The sequence below is a fragment of the Dipteris shenzhenensis genome, chromosome 28 (assembly GCF_047967505.1).
Source record: "Dipteris shenzhenensis isolate YYH24624 ecotype China chromosome 28, Dip_SZ_1.0, whole genome shotgun sequence".
NCBI lineage: Eukaryota > Viridiplantae > Streptophyta > Polypodiopsida > Gleicheniales > Dipteridaceae > Dipteris > Dipteris shenzhenensis.
Window position 1 is genome coordinate 48,094,924 of NC_141623.1, and position 12,095 is coordinate 48,107,018.

Below are 12,095 nucleotides of genomic sequence, written 5' to 3' on the forward strand. Positions count from 1 at the left end.
GTCATTAACGAAAGTCCTTGCAAAAGGAATTTTATATGCCATGTGGCTTGATCCCTTGAGGCTGAATGAGAGCTGTTGAAGGTGGAAGAGTTGGTGCTAGCATATTTGGAAAGGTTGCCAATTCGATAAGCTCTTTTTTACCTATGGGAACAAGCTTTTTCTGTTGTATAACTGTGGAGCATTGTTTTATAACTGTGAGATCGCTGTATAACTGTGGAAACTTGTTGCTACAAAATCTTGTAGCAACAAGTTTCCAGTCATACAACGATCTCACAGTTGTACAACAATCTTCCACAGTTATACAACAATCACACAACTAAGCAGCCACAAAAATGAGATGAGGGAACAATGGACTTAACAATGACAAATAAGCAACAGGATACAATAATCTTGACTTTGAAATGCTCACATGCACTCATGTAGCTTCTCTCTTTCCCTCTGATGGGAAGCCCTTGGACCCCTGCTCAGACGTGATAACCTTACAGGCTTTCAGCTCCTCTAAAAAAACATATCCTTCACAACTACAGTGAAGGACTGATCAGAGTTCAAAACTACTTCGTTTGCTGAAGATAGGTGCATGCCAGACAGAATTTCCTTTTCAAAACGTACAGTGCTTCCAAGGGTGGTGAGAAGGTCAGGCTATACAGTGCAATTCTGACCAAAACCCTTGTTTAAGCCTTTACAGTCGGGAAAAATTAGCTCACAACAAGGCAAAGTCCATGGCAAGCCCCAAAAGCAACAGCGACAGCAGATCTGCGGCTTCTAGGCTGCACATCTTTTCGATCAAATGTAATTGGTGTTGGAATATTTTCAGCATCCATTTTTCCACGAAAACCAAGTTGGCAATCTTTGTTCTTACCCCAGCAATACAGTACTCCTGTATCTGCATATTGAAACAAAGATAGAGCATAAGCAACTTCACGGATCATTAGATTCAACAAGAAGTCGAAAGTGACACGATATATGCGGTGAATGTAACGGTTAGATTATTTGATTATGCTGCACACTTGATTTAAATCAACACAATGAATTGCCCTCAATACAGTATCTAAAATCAAATTTCTCACTCCATGGCTGCCCTGGAACATGAAAACTACTCTGGATGCTTTTCAGGAAGTTGTATTTTCTAATTGGGGAATACAGCATCCCCAGCAATAGCTCAAAGTTCAAAGAAATGCTTCTATAGCCTCTCATAGGATCCCATATCACAGCCCAAACATTCTTTCAAGCTTGCCCATAATATAGGAGTTCTACACTATAGATAATCTGATTAAGATCAATATAGGGTCAGTGTAGGCACATCCTTCTTTTATCCACCAGCTGTATAATGGACCAACATTCAACAACATATTGTGCAAAAAATTCAACCAACGCGGGCAAATATGCGGAACATGAAGCATACCAGTTATAGCAGCAGTGGAGGAGCTTCCACATGTTATGTAAACAACACGCAAATCTGCTAAAGCCTCAACAATCCTTGGGCTTCTACCATTATCCCAGGAGCCATGGCCAAGCTGGCCATCACCACCACGGCCCCAAGTGAACACTTTACCATCCACTGCACAAAAAAGCCCACATTGAATTTTACGAGTGCACTTGTGGTTACCAAAAATATTAGTCCCGACGCTTCATCAGTCCTTCACTTATCCTAATCACAGAATATTCCTCGTAGAGCAGTATGTGATTGCAAGGCGGCATAGTTCTTCCATTGGGCATTTAAGATCCAACTACATAACAGGTAGTTATTACAGCATCATATTTATTCTTTTAGATCAAGACCCCTTTCCAGAACTTTTAAGGTGTACCAATCAATTCAAGAAAGAACACATAAATTCAAAGTGTTCAAGATTTTATTGAAGCAATGAAAATGAATTATTATTTTTCAAAGGCCAAAAAACTACCCAAAACAAGTCTTTAAAACCTCACAAGGGTGCAGTCAGTGGTGCCGAAAAGCGATCCTTCAAAATTTTGTCAATATTAAATATGCTGATTTAGCTTCTTCAATTGAATCTTACTTTTCTTTTTTCCCATTTTTGAAGGGAGACACGCAGGGACACGCACAAACAATCCCGTTGGAGCTCAATGCAGGTTGGCATTGAGTGAGGTTTATTGCCTACCGACTTGTTTAAAGTCTCTTAGCTAGTTTGTACATAGCCCACGTCAACAGTCGATTTACCATTGTAGCTACTTTAGATCATAACTGTAATCAATGAAAAATTTGCATTCCTTGCATGGAAATCAGAAGTGCCAAATGGCAATTGGGATTCCAAAGCTACAGTTTCTTGGAAAAGTTTGTGAAGCATGCTGCTTTGACAAATAAAACCTAATAATAAAAAGGCAAAGTTGGAACTCTGATGGAGGTTGTCATTGAGTGAGGTCTTATTCCCTAATAACTTGTTCAATCACCCACACTTCTTAGCGACTTCAGATCATAGCCGTAATTGATGAAGGTTTGCATCCCTGCCGTAATTGATGAAAGTTTGCATCCCAGATGAATTGCTCCCCATAGACAGGAATGGTGGCACAACTCGAAAGTAGTTGCTAATTATTGAAATATAATGGCTGCAGTTTTTCTTCCACTGCATCTTCACACGTGTCACATCATAAATGCCACCACAAACATCCAATGAGATCAAAAGCTGAGTGTGACAAAAATATACCTTTGTAAGACTAGAATATGTCCAATCATACAAATTCAGATACAATACCATTGGTGCTGTTAATCCCCACTGGCTTGGGAAGCGAGCTAGTATCTTGAAAAAGTGTGCCAAATGCACCAAATGGTATCGCCCTGCTAGCAAGTGAGTTAAAGATACTAAATTTCAGTAGGTTACAGCAACACATGTTTGCCTTAAATTGCAAGCCCCATTCAGTATATTTCGAAATCCTGCCTCTAGGCTGAATCCCAGATTTTTGGACTCACCAAGGCCCTCCCACCCTGAAAGGATCTAGTTTTGGTTGACCCCAGGGGCCGTGGATTTAAAAAAAACCCAAACGGCAACAAATTTCAACTACATCCCTCCCCCCCCCAAAAAAAGACAGAAACCAAAAATATTTTAGTTAGATTTGTAATATATAATCAAACAAAAGCAGGTACAAACAAGCAAAACGGCCTACGTCAAATCAGAAGGTTCATATCCTTTTCCCATTTTCATGCTTTGGTTTTGCTAGCAACCTTCCAGTAATATAGAGGTCACACCAAAGCATATATTTAAATGATGTCCTGATAGTGGATGTAGACAAAACCAAGATATTGAGAAGAGGAGACAGAAGGACACATGGAGCCAACTTTTATTAAGGTGCCCAAACGGTAGCACTAAACAGCTTTTTGCACTTTGGAATTAAGATGGCTCCTAACCACAAGGATGGAACCCATTGACCTTGGACCCATACCTCCTCAGAAAAGAGAAAAAATGAAGTAAATTCTCCTTGGAATGGGTGGAGGATGTCCAACATGATTGTGTGTGTCAACTCTAGGAAGCAATAACTTCCTTCTAGAAGATGCAATAACTCATTGCCTATGGAGCTGTCCAACGCCTCAAAGGATATGGCAGTGCTCCCTCAAGATTGGTGGCCAAGATGCGATGTACCCAACACGACTTCACCAGGGGCATGGCAGCTTGGTTGACAGATGACCATCATTCTTTTCCCATCCAGATGATCTCTCCATCCTACAGGATAGATGGACTATGTGTCGCTTCGATATTCATGACTTGGTCCCTCGCTCGTGCCACAGATCGGAATTCTCTTCGGAGGACGGGGTCTGGTAGACAGTTGCTAGCATTAGAACATGTAACATCTAGGAAGCACATTGCAGTAAAATGATGAGGGGAAGCAGGCTTGACTTGTAGCCATCCTCGTCAGCATCTAACATGATATCATGGAGCGGTCTAGGAGGACCGCCGAAAGATGGGAGCATTGTTGCAAGTCATGGCTTATACATGATCTTTTAAACTCTCATGGATCGAGGAATCAGCTAGTTGTATAGCTGGTTGCAGAGCAGCCAAATGACCATTTTGATTGGTCAAGCATCCCATGGATAGCTGATTTGTATCATTTTCTCAAGTTTTCTAATAGGAGGCTCTTTTCTTTGGTTTGAAAAAAAGGGTTCCTAGATCCTCTTGCTTCTTCCTGCAATCTCTTTCATAAAGTCAAGATTTATGACAATAGCCACATTGTAATGCTGCTGTATATCTCACTCTCAACAGCAGTGATTGCGTTTCTTCCCTACAAAAATCTCTAGATGGTTTCCCTGCATAGGTCTCGTACCAAATACGAAACACCAAAGTTCTTTGAAAGAGAGATCCTAGTAATTCCACATAGAATATAGCATTCAATTCCAGAATCCAGCTGATGACATATGTAACTCTATTTGGAACTCTCTTCCAGTAACAAATTTCAAAGTCGACTCTTGGATGAGTTTCACCCACCTAGCCTTCCAACCTCTAAGGTCAAACTGTTTACACTAAATCATAATGGCACCATATGAATAGTGCCTCCTAACTTCCAATACATGAACAATGGCTATGAGTTCCTTCTCCTGCTTTGTTTTGATTCTCAAAACGCCATTGACTTGACATCTTGAAATAGCGTTGTCCTAATGGAGTGGTCACTTGAATCCACTATCGCCCCAAAACAGCTTATTCCTGTGTCCACTAGCACTAACATGGGTGCGATTGTGAGTTGTGACTAACTACTTCAGAATTCCAAAACTCAGATTCGGTTTCTCATTCCATTGAATAGGTAGGGTTTCAAAAGAAGCCTATGAATGTTGAGACCCAATTGACCTAGGGATGATTGCTTTGTCGTGTCCACCAACTAATGTGTGTCCACCAGCACTAATATGGGTGCGATTGTGACTCAATACTTCAAAGCTTCGCAACTCAGATTTAGTTCCTCATTCCATTGGATAGGTGGGTTTGGCCATAAGTTTCATAAGTTTCAAAAGAAGCCTGTAACCACTTGACCTGGATTTATTTAGAAGTTCGCCACTCTCTACAAACGTTTACCATTTCTTCATTAATTTCTAGTTTGTCCGCATATATGAAGTATCCAATGTGCGATTATCAGTTGAGGCAGCATGGCCCACTAGTTCCTTTTGAATACCTCACTTTCTTTCTTGAGAATACTCTCTTTTGAAGAGGTGTGCAACTCACCTTTTAGAAATGATAATGTCACCACTAGAAGTTTGCACAACATATGGCATTATCAAGGGTGTTCACCCGATTCCTTAGCACCTCCAACTAACAATTGTTCGGTAAGCTAAAAAATAAACTTATTATGCTCTTGTGTTAAAGAAACAATATAGACCTTTGTACGATTAGAATATATCCAATCGTACAAGTTTAGAAATTCTTGTTGTTCTAAAAACCTAAAATCTACACAAAAAATAGAGAGTAAATGAAAGAGAAGAAAAGAGAGGTAATTTTTTAATTTAAAAAAAGGAAGACATACTTAACAAGCAAAGCAACACTTATGTTGTCATCAGTGCCCAAGCATAAGCATCTATACTGGGTTTCTAGCGGAGTCTCTTGGGCAACCCCAATGCTTACTAAAATACGTCAAATAAACAAAAGAGAAAGAAAACAAGAAATAAAGAAGGAAGAAGGTGACTAAGCAAAAGTAAACAAGCAAATCAAGAAACAAAATCGACCAAAAAACAGGAATAAAATCTCTCTCTCTCTCTCTCTCTCTCTCTCTCATAGAAATGAAAGAAAAAAATTACAAAATGAATGAATTATTCAAAACATTAAAACATAAAAGAATCCCTTACACTTATGTACCACTTCCTACAAAGATACAAAATTGCATTCCTAACTTAGAAGGCACATGCATACTCAATCAAACTCTCTTTTGAAACTAAAAGAAAAACAGGCTAATCAGTTCCCTGCTTTTTGTTTTCAGCTTATGTTCAATCATTCTAAACATGCCTAAGGCCGATACATCATAGATAAAAGACTTCATATCTAAGATTGTGCGTACTTTTTTATTATTTTTCTTGGACTATACCTCTTGTGCTTTAGTAAAGTGATCAAATTACTACATTGAGAGATAAAAGACTCCTTAGTTATACAAAGGCGGGAAAATCTATGGAATTGGGAAGAAATGACTCCATATTTTGCCCACTTTGGCCAATTACTTAGGCACTTGAGTTGCTCTGCACGGTTACTGAGCCCTTCTGCAGTCCTATGTACAGTTTAAAGCTTTCGGTCAATTTTGACAGCATTTACCAACATAAAAGCTTCCTTGAAGATCTTCTTCAACTCATCCCAAGTCCTAGGCTTTGAAGAAGGTCTTGCTAAAGTGCAATTGCACTTGCAGTGGGCACTAATCCTCCAAAATTTGATATATATTGACCTAGGTACGCCCCTTCACTAACCATGCATCAAGTTACTCCCCTTGCTTTTCCTCTATTCTCCAAAGTATGGCTCTAGTTGAAAAGTCAGATGAGTTGAATGCATAGAAATAGAAAGCTCATTTGTTAACCTTTGTATCACCAATGCCTTGTTGGGTTAGGGTTGGTCACCTCCCCACCTGTGAGCCAATAAATAAGGAGTGCATCGGGGGGGTGGACCATACTACAATAGAAAGGGACATGGGGCTGCCACATGGGCAGCTCATGGGCTGCCATGTGGGCAGCCGACAAAGAGAGATCCCTGGAAGAGGAAAGCCACCATGGAGGGCAAATCTGGGAGATACATTGTCCACAGATGGAAAGGGCATATCTGTGCAGGGTTTCCAGCAAGCAAGGGCTGCGTGGACGGGATGATGACAATGGACATCAAACTGGGTAGGGTCTACGCCAGCATATGTACAGATGGTACGGAGGGCTTCTACAAGCTGTACGGACCTGAAAAAAGGGCTGAGCAGAGGCAAAACAGGCAGGAAGAAGAGGCGCAGTAAAAGGCAACTGATTGGAAGGCATATGGGCTGGATTTGTGTCTTGTCGTATTTGCCGTACAATCCCACACCGTCTCGCCGTACCTGCCGTACAGTCCCGTATAGTCCCGTCGTACTTGCCTCTCCGTCTGTCGTACACTCTCTCCCTATAGTACCTCTCTATACAGTCCTTTCCTTCACCCCAGGCCGAGCTGAGCCCTTGGCTTAGCTTGGGGGTTAGCTTCAACAAAAGGGCACATCAAAGTTTGCAATGGAACTCCTGAAGATGAAGACTTTTGCCACTACATTGATTAGAAAGCCGTCCTACTCTGACGTTACAGCCTCCATATCAACACCCAACCCTTATGCATTGCACTACAAGCAGAGGATTGGATCTGATCCACAGGAGCAAACAACAAGCAGTGTGAGAGATCAGGCTTATGGTTGCAGCTCTTGGAAGAAAGGTAAGGAGACGGAGAGCGAAGGCAAGCAAGAAATTATTGCAGAGCTTATGGAAAAAAACACTTGTCTCCACAGTTGAAGAGATGATCACCACTCAGGTAAGCTCAGCCAAGAAAGAAATGGCCATTGTGGCCAACAACAAAATCAATAAAATAGATCTCTATGCAGAAGTAAAAGAGCATGAAGCCATAGTACATAATAAGAAAATATTGCCCATTGGAGGACTACCAAAGGATAGTCTTGGGTGTTTTAATGATGAGGAGGGACACACAGAAGAAGAGAAATTTACATGCCTCAAGAACGGGATACCACAAATAGAATGGATGAAAATGACATCAGTTCTATCTTCCAAAAGGGGACATAAGTGCAAGTTTACTTCAATGAGAGGGCAGGACGAGTTAAGATTCTCCGACAGACAAACAAGCTGAAAGGTACACGGGTATAGATATCTGAAGAGCTCACCACGACTCAGCTCAAACAAAGGAATGCTTAACTTACTAAAGTGAAGGATGCACGCAAAGCAAGAAAATGGGCAGTCTACCGTGATGGAATGGCTCTGATTAGAGACTTCAAATTTAAACCTAAAGACCCTCAGTCTTAAACTGATGTAATGCAGGCCACTTTTGATATAAGACTAGAACTTAGATGTGTACTAAATAATCTCAAGCTGAGATGCCATGAGCACCCCTCGATTCTTTGAGTTTCAGAGATGTAGTAGCTACAATTTTTTGGTGTGTACACTGTTTCATACTCCCGTGGGGGCTTTTGAAGACGTCAATATAATTTCTTTCTTCTATCTCCTTCCTATCTCTCTCCCTCAACTCTCCCCCTCTCTCCCCTGCCTCAACTCTAGCTCCCCCTCCCTGTCCCTCACCCCCTCATATATTCACTCAGGGCGGCAGATGGAACTTTCTAGATTCACTACGTTCTAGAATTCTACACTAATCGGCGCCCATAGCATAGGTTAATTGATTTCCTCCTTAATTCGCAGGCCATCACATAGGTTAATCGGGCATTGCGCCATTCGATTAATACTAATGCCCGATTAAAAGTCATTGTGGGCACATACTTGTCTTGGATGCACTGTCTGTAGGCTATCTAATGAGCTATCCATAGATGCTACTTATACCTTGGTATGAGTCTTGTAGGCCTAGTTAGTCAGTTAGGACTATTGGTACAATTAGTTTATGTACCATCTAGGTCAGTTAGGACACTAAGTCTAGCTAGGGCAGTTAGCCCTAGGGTTTTGTTATGTTGGCTCTCCCTTGAGCCTCCACACTTCAGTTTTGCAGCAATCTATTACAGCATCTCGTTTTTCTCCATTGTGCTTCCATTTTTGAGCTTCTATTGCTTCCAACATCCAACAGTGATATCAGAGTAGGTCGAGAATCCATTCCCTCAGCCATTGACAGCTTTCCCAAGCTGTTTGGCAGCCTCTGGAGCTCTCATTCTTGCTGGTCTTGCTGGTTTTCACACTCCCACGAGTGTTTGAGACCTTTCTAAGCACTTCTGTCACGAAAAACCTCATTGTGTCACGAGAAGACCGCACTTTGGAGCAACTCTCATGAAGGGAACTGTTTTTCAGTGCATTTTCCAACCCGCTGTAGCAAAAAACAACCACGCGAGCATTTACAGCATCTGTACGGAATTTCGAACCTGTCCACACACACACACAAACACACGTACGAAAATCCGTACATGTGTTAGAAATTGTACGAAAATCTGTACATCTGTCTGGAAATTCCGTACATCTATCTGGAAATTCCGTACATCTGTCTGGTTTGTCAAAATTTTGGTAAATTCACTGCAATACGGGCTGCCTTGGCGTGCGTGCGAATCATTTCTCAAAATTTTCAGCATTTTGGAGCTGCCTCGAGCTGCATGTCAGCATTTTGGAGCTGCCTCAAGCTGTGTGCCAACTTCTTGGATCTGCCTCGAGCTGTGTGCCAGCATTTGGAGCCATTTGGAGCTGCTGAATTGATCCGGAGACTTCTCTTTGAGCCCTTCCCTCCTCATTTGGCATCCCTTTGCCTCGGGCTGCGAGCTTCTTTCCATTGGATCTCTTTCTCTCCATTTCTACATGCTCTCCTCCTCGTGGGAGCACTTCTTTTGCTGTAATTCTCATTTCCAGCCCTCATTTGCTCACTTTCAAAGCCTATCACTGCTGTTCATGATTGGGTAAGCCGTTGTTGCATTGGGCTTTTCCAATTTCTGCTTCATTTGCATTTTGGAAAGGCCTCGTGTTGCCTTTGGGGATTTTTCTTGCAACATTTACACCTTGGGACAGTAGAGTCCTTTACAGACATAAACTTTGAAGTTTGGGCAGTTTTTTGACACTTGATTCTGAGAGGTTGCCTTTCTCTCATTTGCTTTGCCAGTTGGTGCATTTGCCTTGTATTTCAGCACCATGTCTGGTGGCAAAGATGATTTGTTTGGGCCGATGACAAGCTTAATGACACCAACTACCCCATGTGGTCATACATGATGGGACATGTTTTGGTTGCCAAGAATCTATGGCATATTGTTTCAGGTTCTAAGGCCAGGCCTACACGCACTGTTATTGGTGCTACACCTGTAGCTTTTGCTTCTTCAGGTGATGGGTGGTAACATGGATGCCTATCTCACTAATGTGAAGGATTTGAAAGAGCAGTTGGCCAACATTGATGAGATTATGCCTGATTCTCAGCTGGTTTCTAATACCCTTGATAGGTTGCCTGATTCATTTCAAGGCTTTGCTACTGCATTGAGGTTGGTTGCAGGGGGTGATGCCAATCATTTCTCATTTGACCAGCTTGTTGCTCTTCTTCTTCAGGAGAAGCAAAGTCGTGTGAATCGCAATGCCACTATGGCTAGTGATCAAGCATTTGCTGCCCATCATAGACACAAACGTAAAGGCAACGTTTCAGCTAGAAAGCCCTCTCATTCCCATGCTGATCATTCACATTATGCCTCTTCTTCAGGGGATAACAAAAAGAAGAAGAGATGTAACTATTGCAGGATACCTGGGTATAATATTTCTGAATGTAGAAAGCGCATAGCATCTGAAAAGAAAAAGAAAGAGTCCGGTCTTGCAGTATCTCGTTCTTCTAGTGTAGAAGATCGACATGAGTCCGCTAATTTCGCACAAGACCACCATAGGGCTTTCTTCGTTACATGTTAGTATAATCCTGATGTTCATGATGCTTGTATGGCAGTTTCAGATGTTCGTGATGCCTGGTTCTTTGATAGTTGTGCTAGCAAGCACATCACTTCCTGCAGGAAGTTATTCAGCTCATTGGAGCTTACATGTAAGGGGGGCAGTGTCACATGTGCCAATAATGCATCATATACCGTGAGAGGTATTGGGCCAGTTGCTCTTACTTCTCTCTCTAATGGTATTGTCACTCTAGAGCATGTGCTTTATGTTCCAGGCATTTGTAAGAACCTCGTTTGTATTTCAGCCATTGCTACATGTGGCTTTCACGTTATTTTTGATGGTGTGAGGTGTGCATTGTATGATGTTACACATGCCTCTACCTTGGTTTTGACTTGCACATTGTCTAGCGGTCTTTATAGACTTGATGCTTATGACAGATGTTCAGATGATGATGCTGCACTTGCCGATGCACATCCCTTTGCTATTGATTCTACCATGGCAGATACTCATTTGTGGCATGAGAGATTTGGACACCTCAATTTTGGAGCCCTGGTGAAATTATATAAGGAAGATATGGTTGTGGATCTTCCCAAAATGCATATGCCTACCAAACATGTTTGTGAACCATGCTACTTGGTAAGATGCACCGTTTAGAAGGTTCTCCTATTTTGTTACTTTTATTGATGATTTCACCAGGTACACTTGGATTTTCGCATTATAATACAAGTCTAATTTCTTCATGCTTCAAGCACTTTATTGCCTTGGCTGAGAATGAGAGTGGGTTGCACATTGCTCACATTAATACAAACAGGGGAGGTGAATACATGTCGAAGGAGTTTGCTGTTTTTTTTGCTTCCTGTGGCATTAATCATCAATGCACGGTGCCTTATACTCCTCAACAGAATCCCGTGGCTAAGCAGAAGAATAGATGAACGATGGAAATGGCCAGATGCATGTTGAAAGGCAAACATTTGCCTAATAAGTTGTGGTTGGATGCAATCATGTGTGCAAATTACATCTTGAATAGATGTCCTACAAAGGCATTGTAGACTATCACACCTTATGAGGCTTGGACGGGTCGTAAGCCTCGCATTTCCCACATGAGGACTTTTGGATGCTTAGCTTATGCTCATGTGCCCTCATAGCGACGCACAAAGTTGGATGATAAAGCTGTTAAATACATTTTTCTTGGGTATAGTTTAGAGAGCAGGGGCTATAAGCTATATCAGCCCTGCACGGGCAAGTGTTTTGTCAGTGGGATGTTGTGTTTGATGAATCTTCCACTATGCCTTTGCTAGACTGTCAAAAACAGCCCGTTGTTGATGCCCCATACATATTTGACAGGTTGATGCCTTTTTTCCATCTGATGCTCGGGATGATGTTTGTCCCTCCTCCATCTGTTGGTCATTTACAGCCCCATGTGCATGCAGAAATTCAGCCTGATATGCCTATCATTGATCAAGATCATTTGCACCGGGCTCTTGACCAGGAAAGAGCAAAAATTGAGGAGCCTAAAAAGGTACCGCGTTGGCTCCTTGACACATTAAAAGACAGCAAACAAGACACTCCTCTGCCAGCCCGTACGAGTGCAGCTGTCCGGAAAGAGCATGCTAGTTTT

The 12,095-nt window shown here is 41.9% G+C and overlaps 1 protein-coding gene across 1 annotated transcript in view; it reads right to left on the bottom strand.

Moving 5' to 3' along the window:
• Positions 1 to 356: 356 nt before the first annotated feature.
• RUG3 (Regulator of chromosome condensation (RCC1) family protein) overlaps positions 357 to 12,095 on the bottom strand; it is a 93,521-nt gene continuing 81,782 nt past the window's right edge. The window contains exons 5-6 of the mRNA XM_087399811.1: positions 1,403 to 1,558; positions 357 to 883 (exon numbers count right to left, since the gene is read on the bottom strand). Of these exons, the coding sequence (XP_087255937.1) occupies positions 696 to 883; positions 1,403 to 1,558 (344 nt within the window). The 3' untranslated portion in view covers positions 357 to 695. The remainder of the gene's footprint in view (positions 884 to 1,402; positions 1,559 to 12,095) is intronic.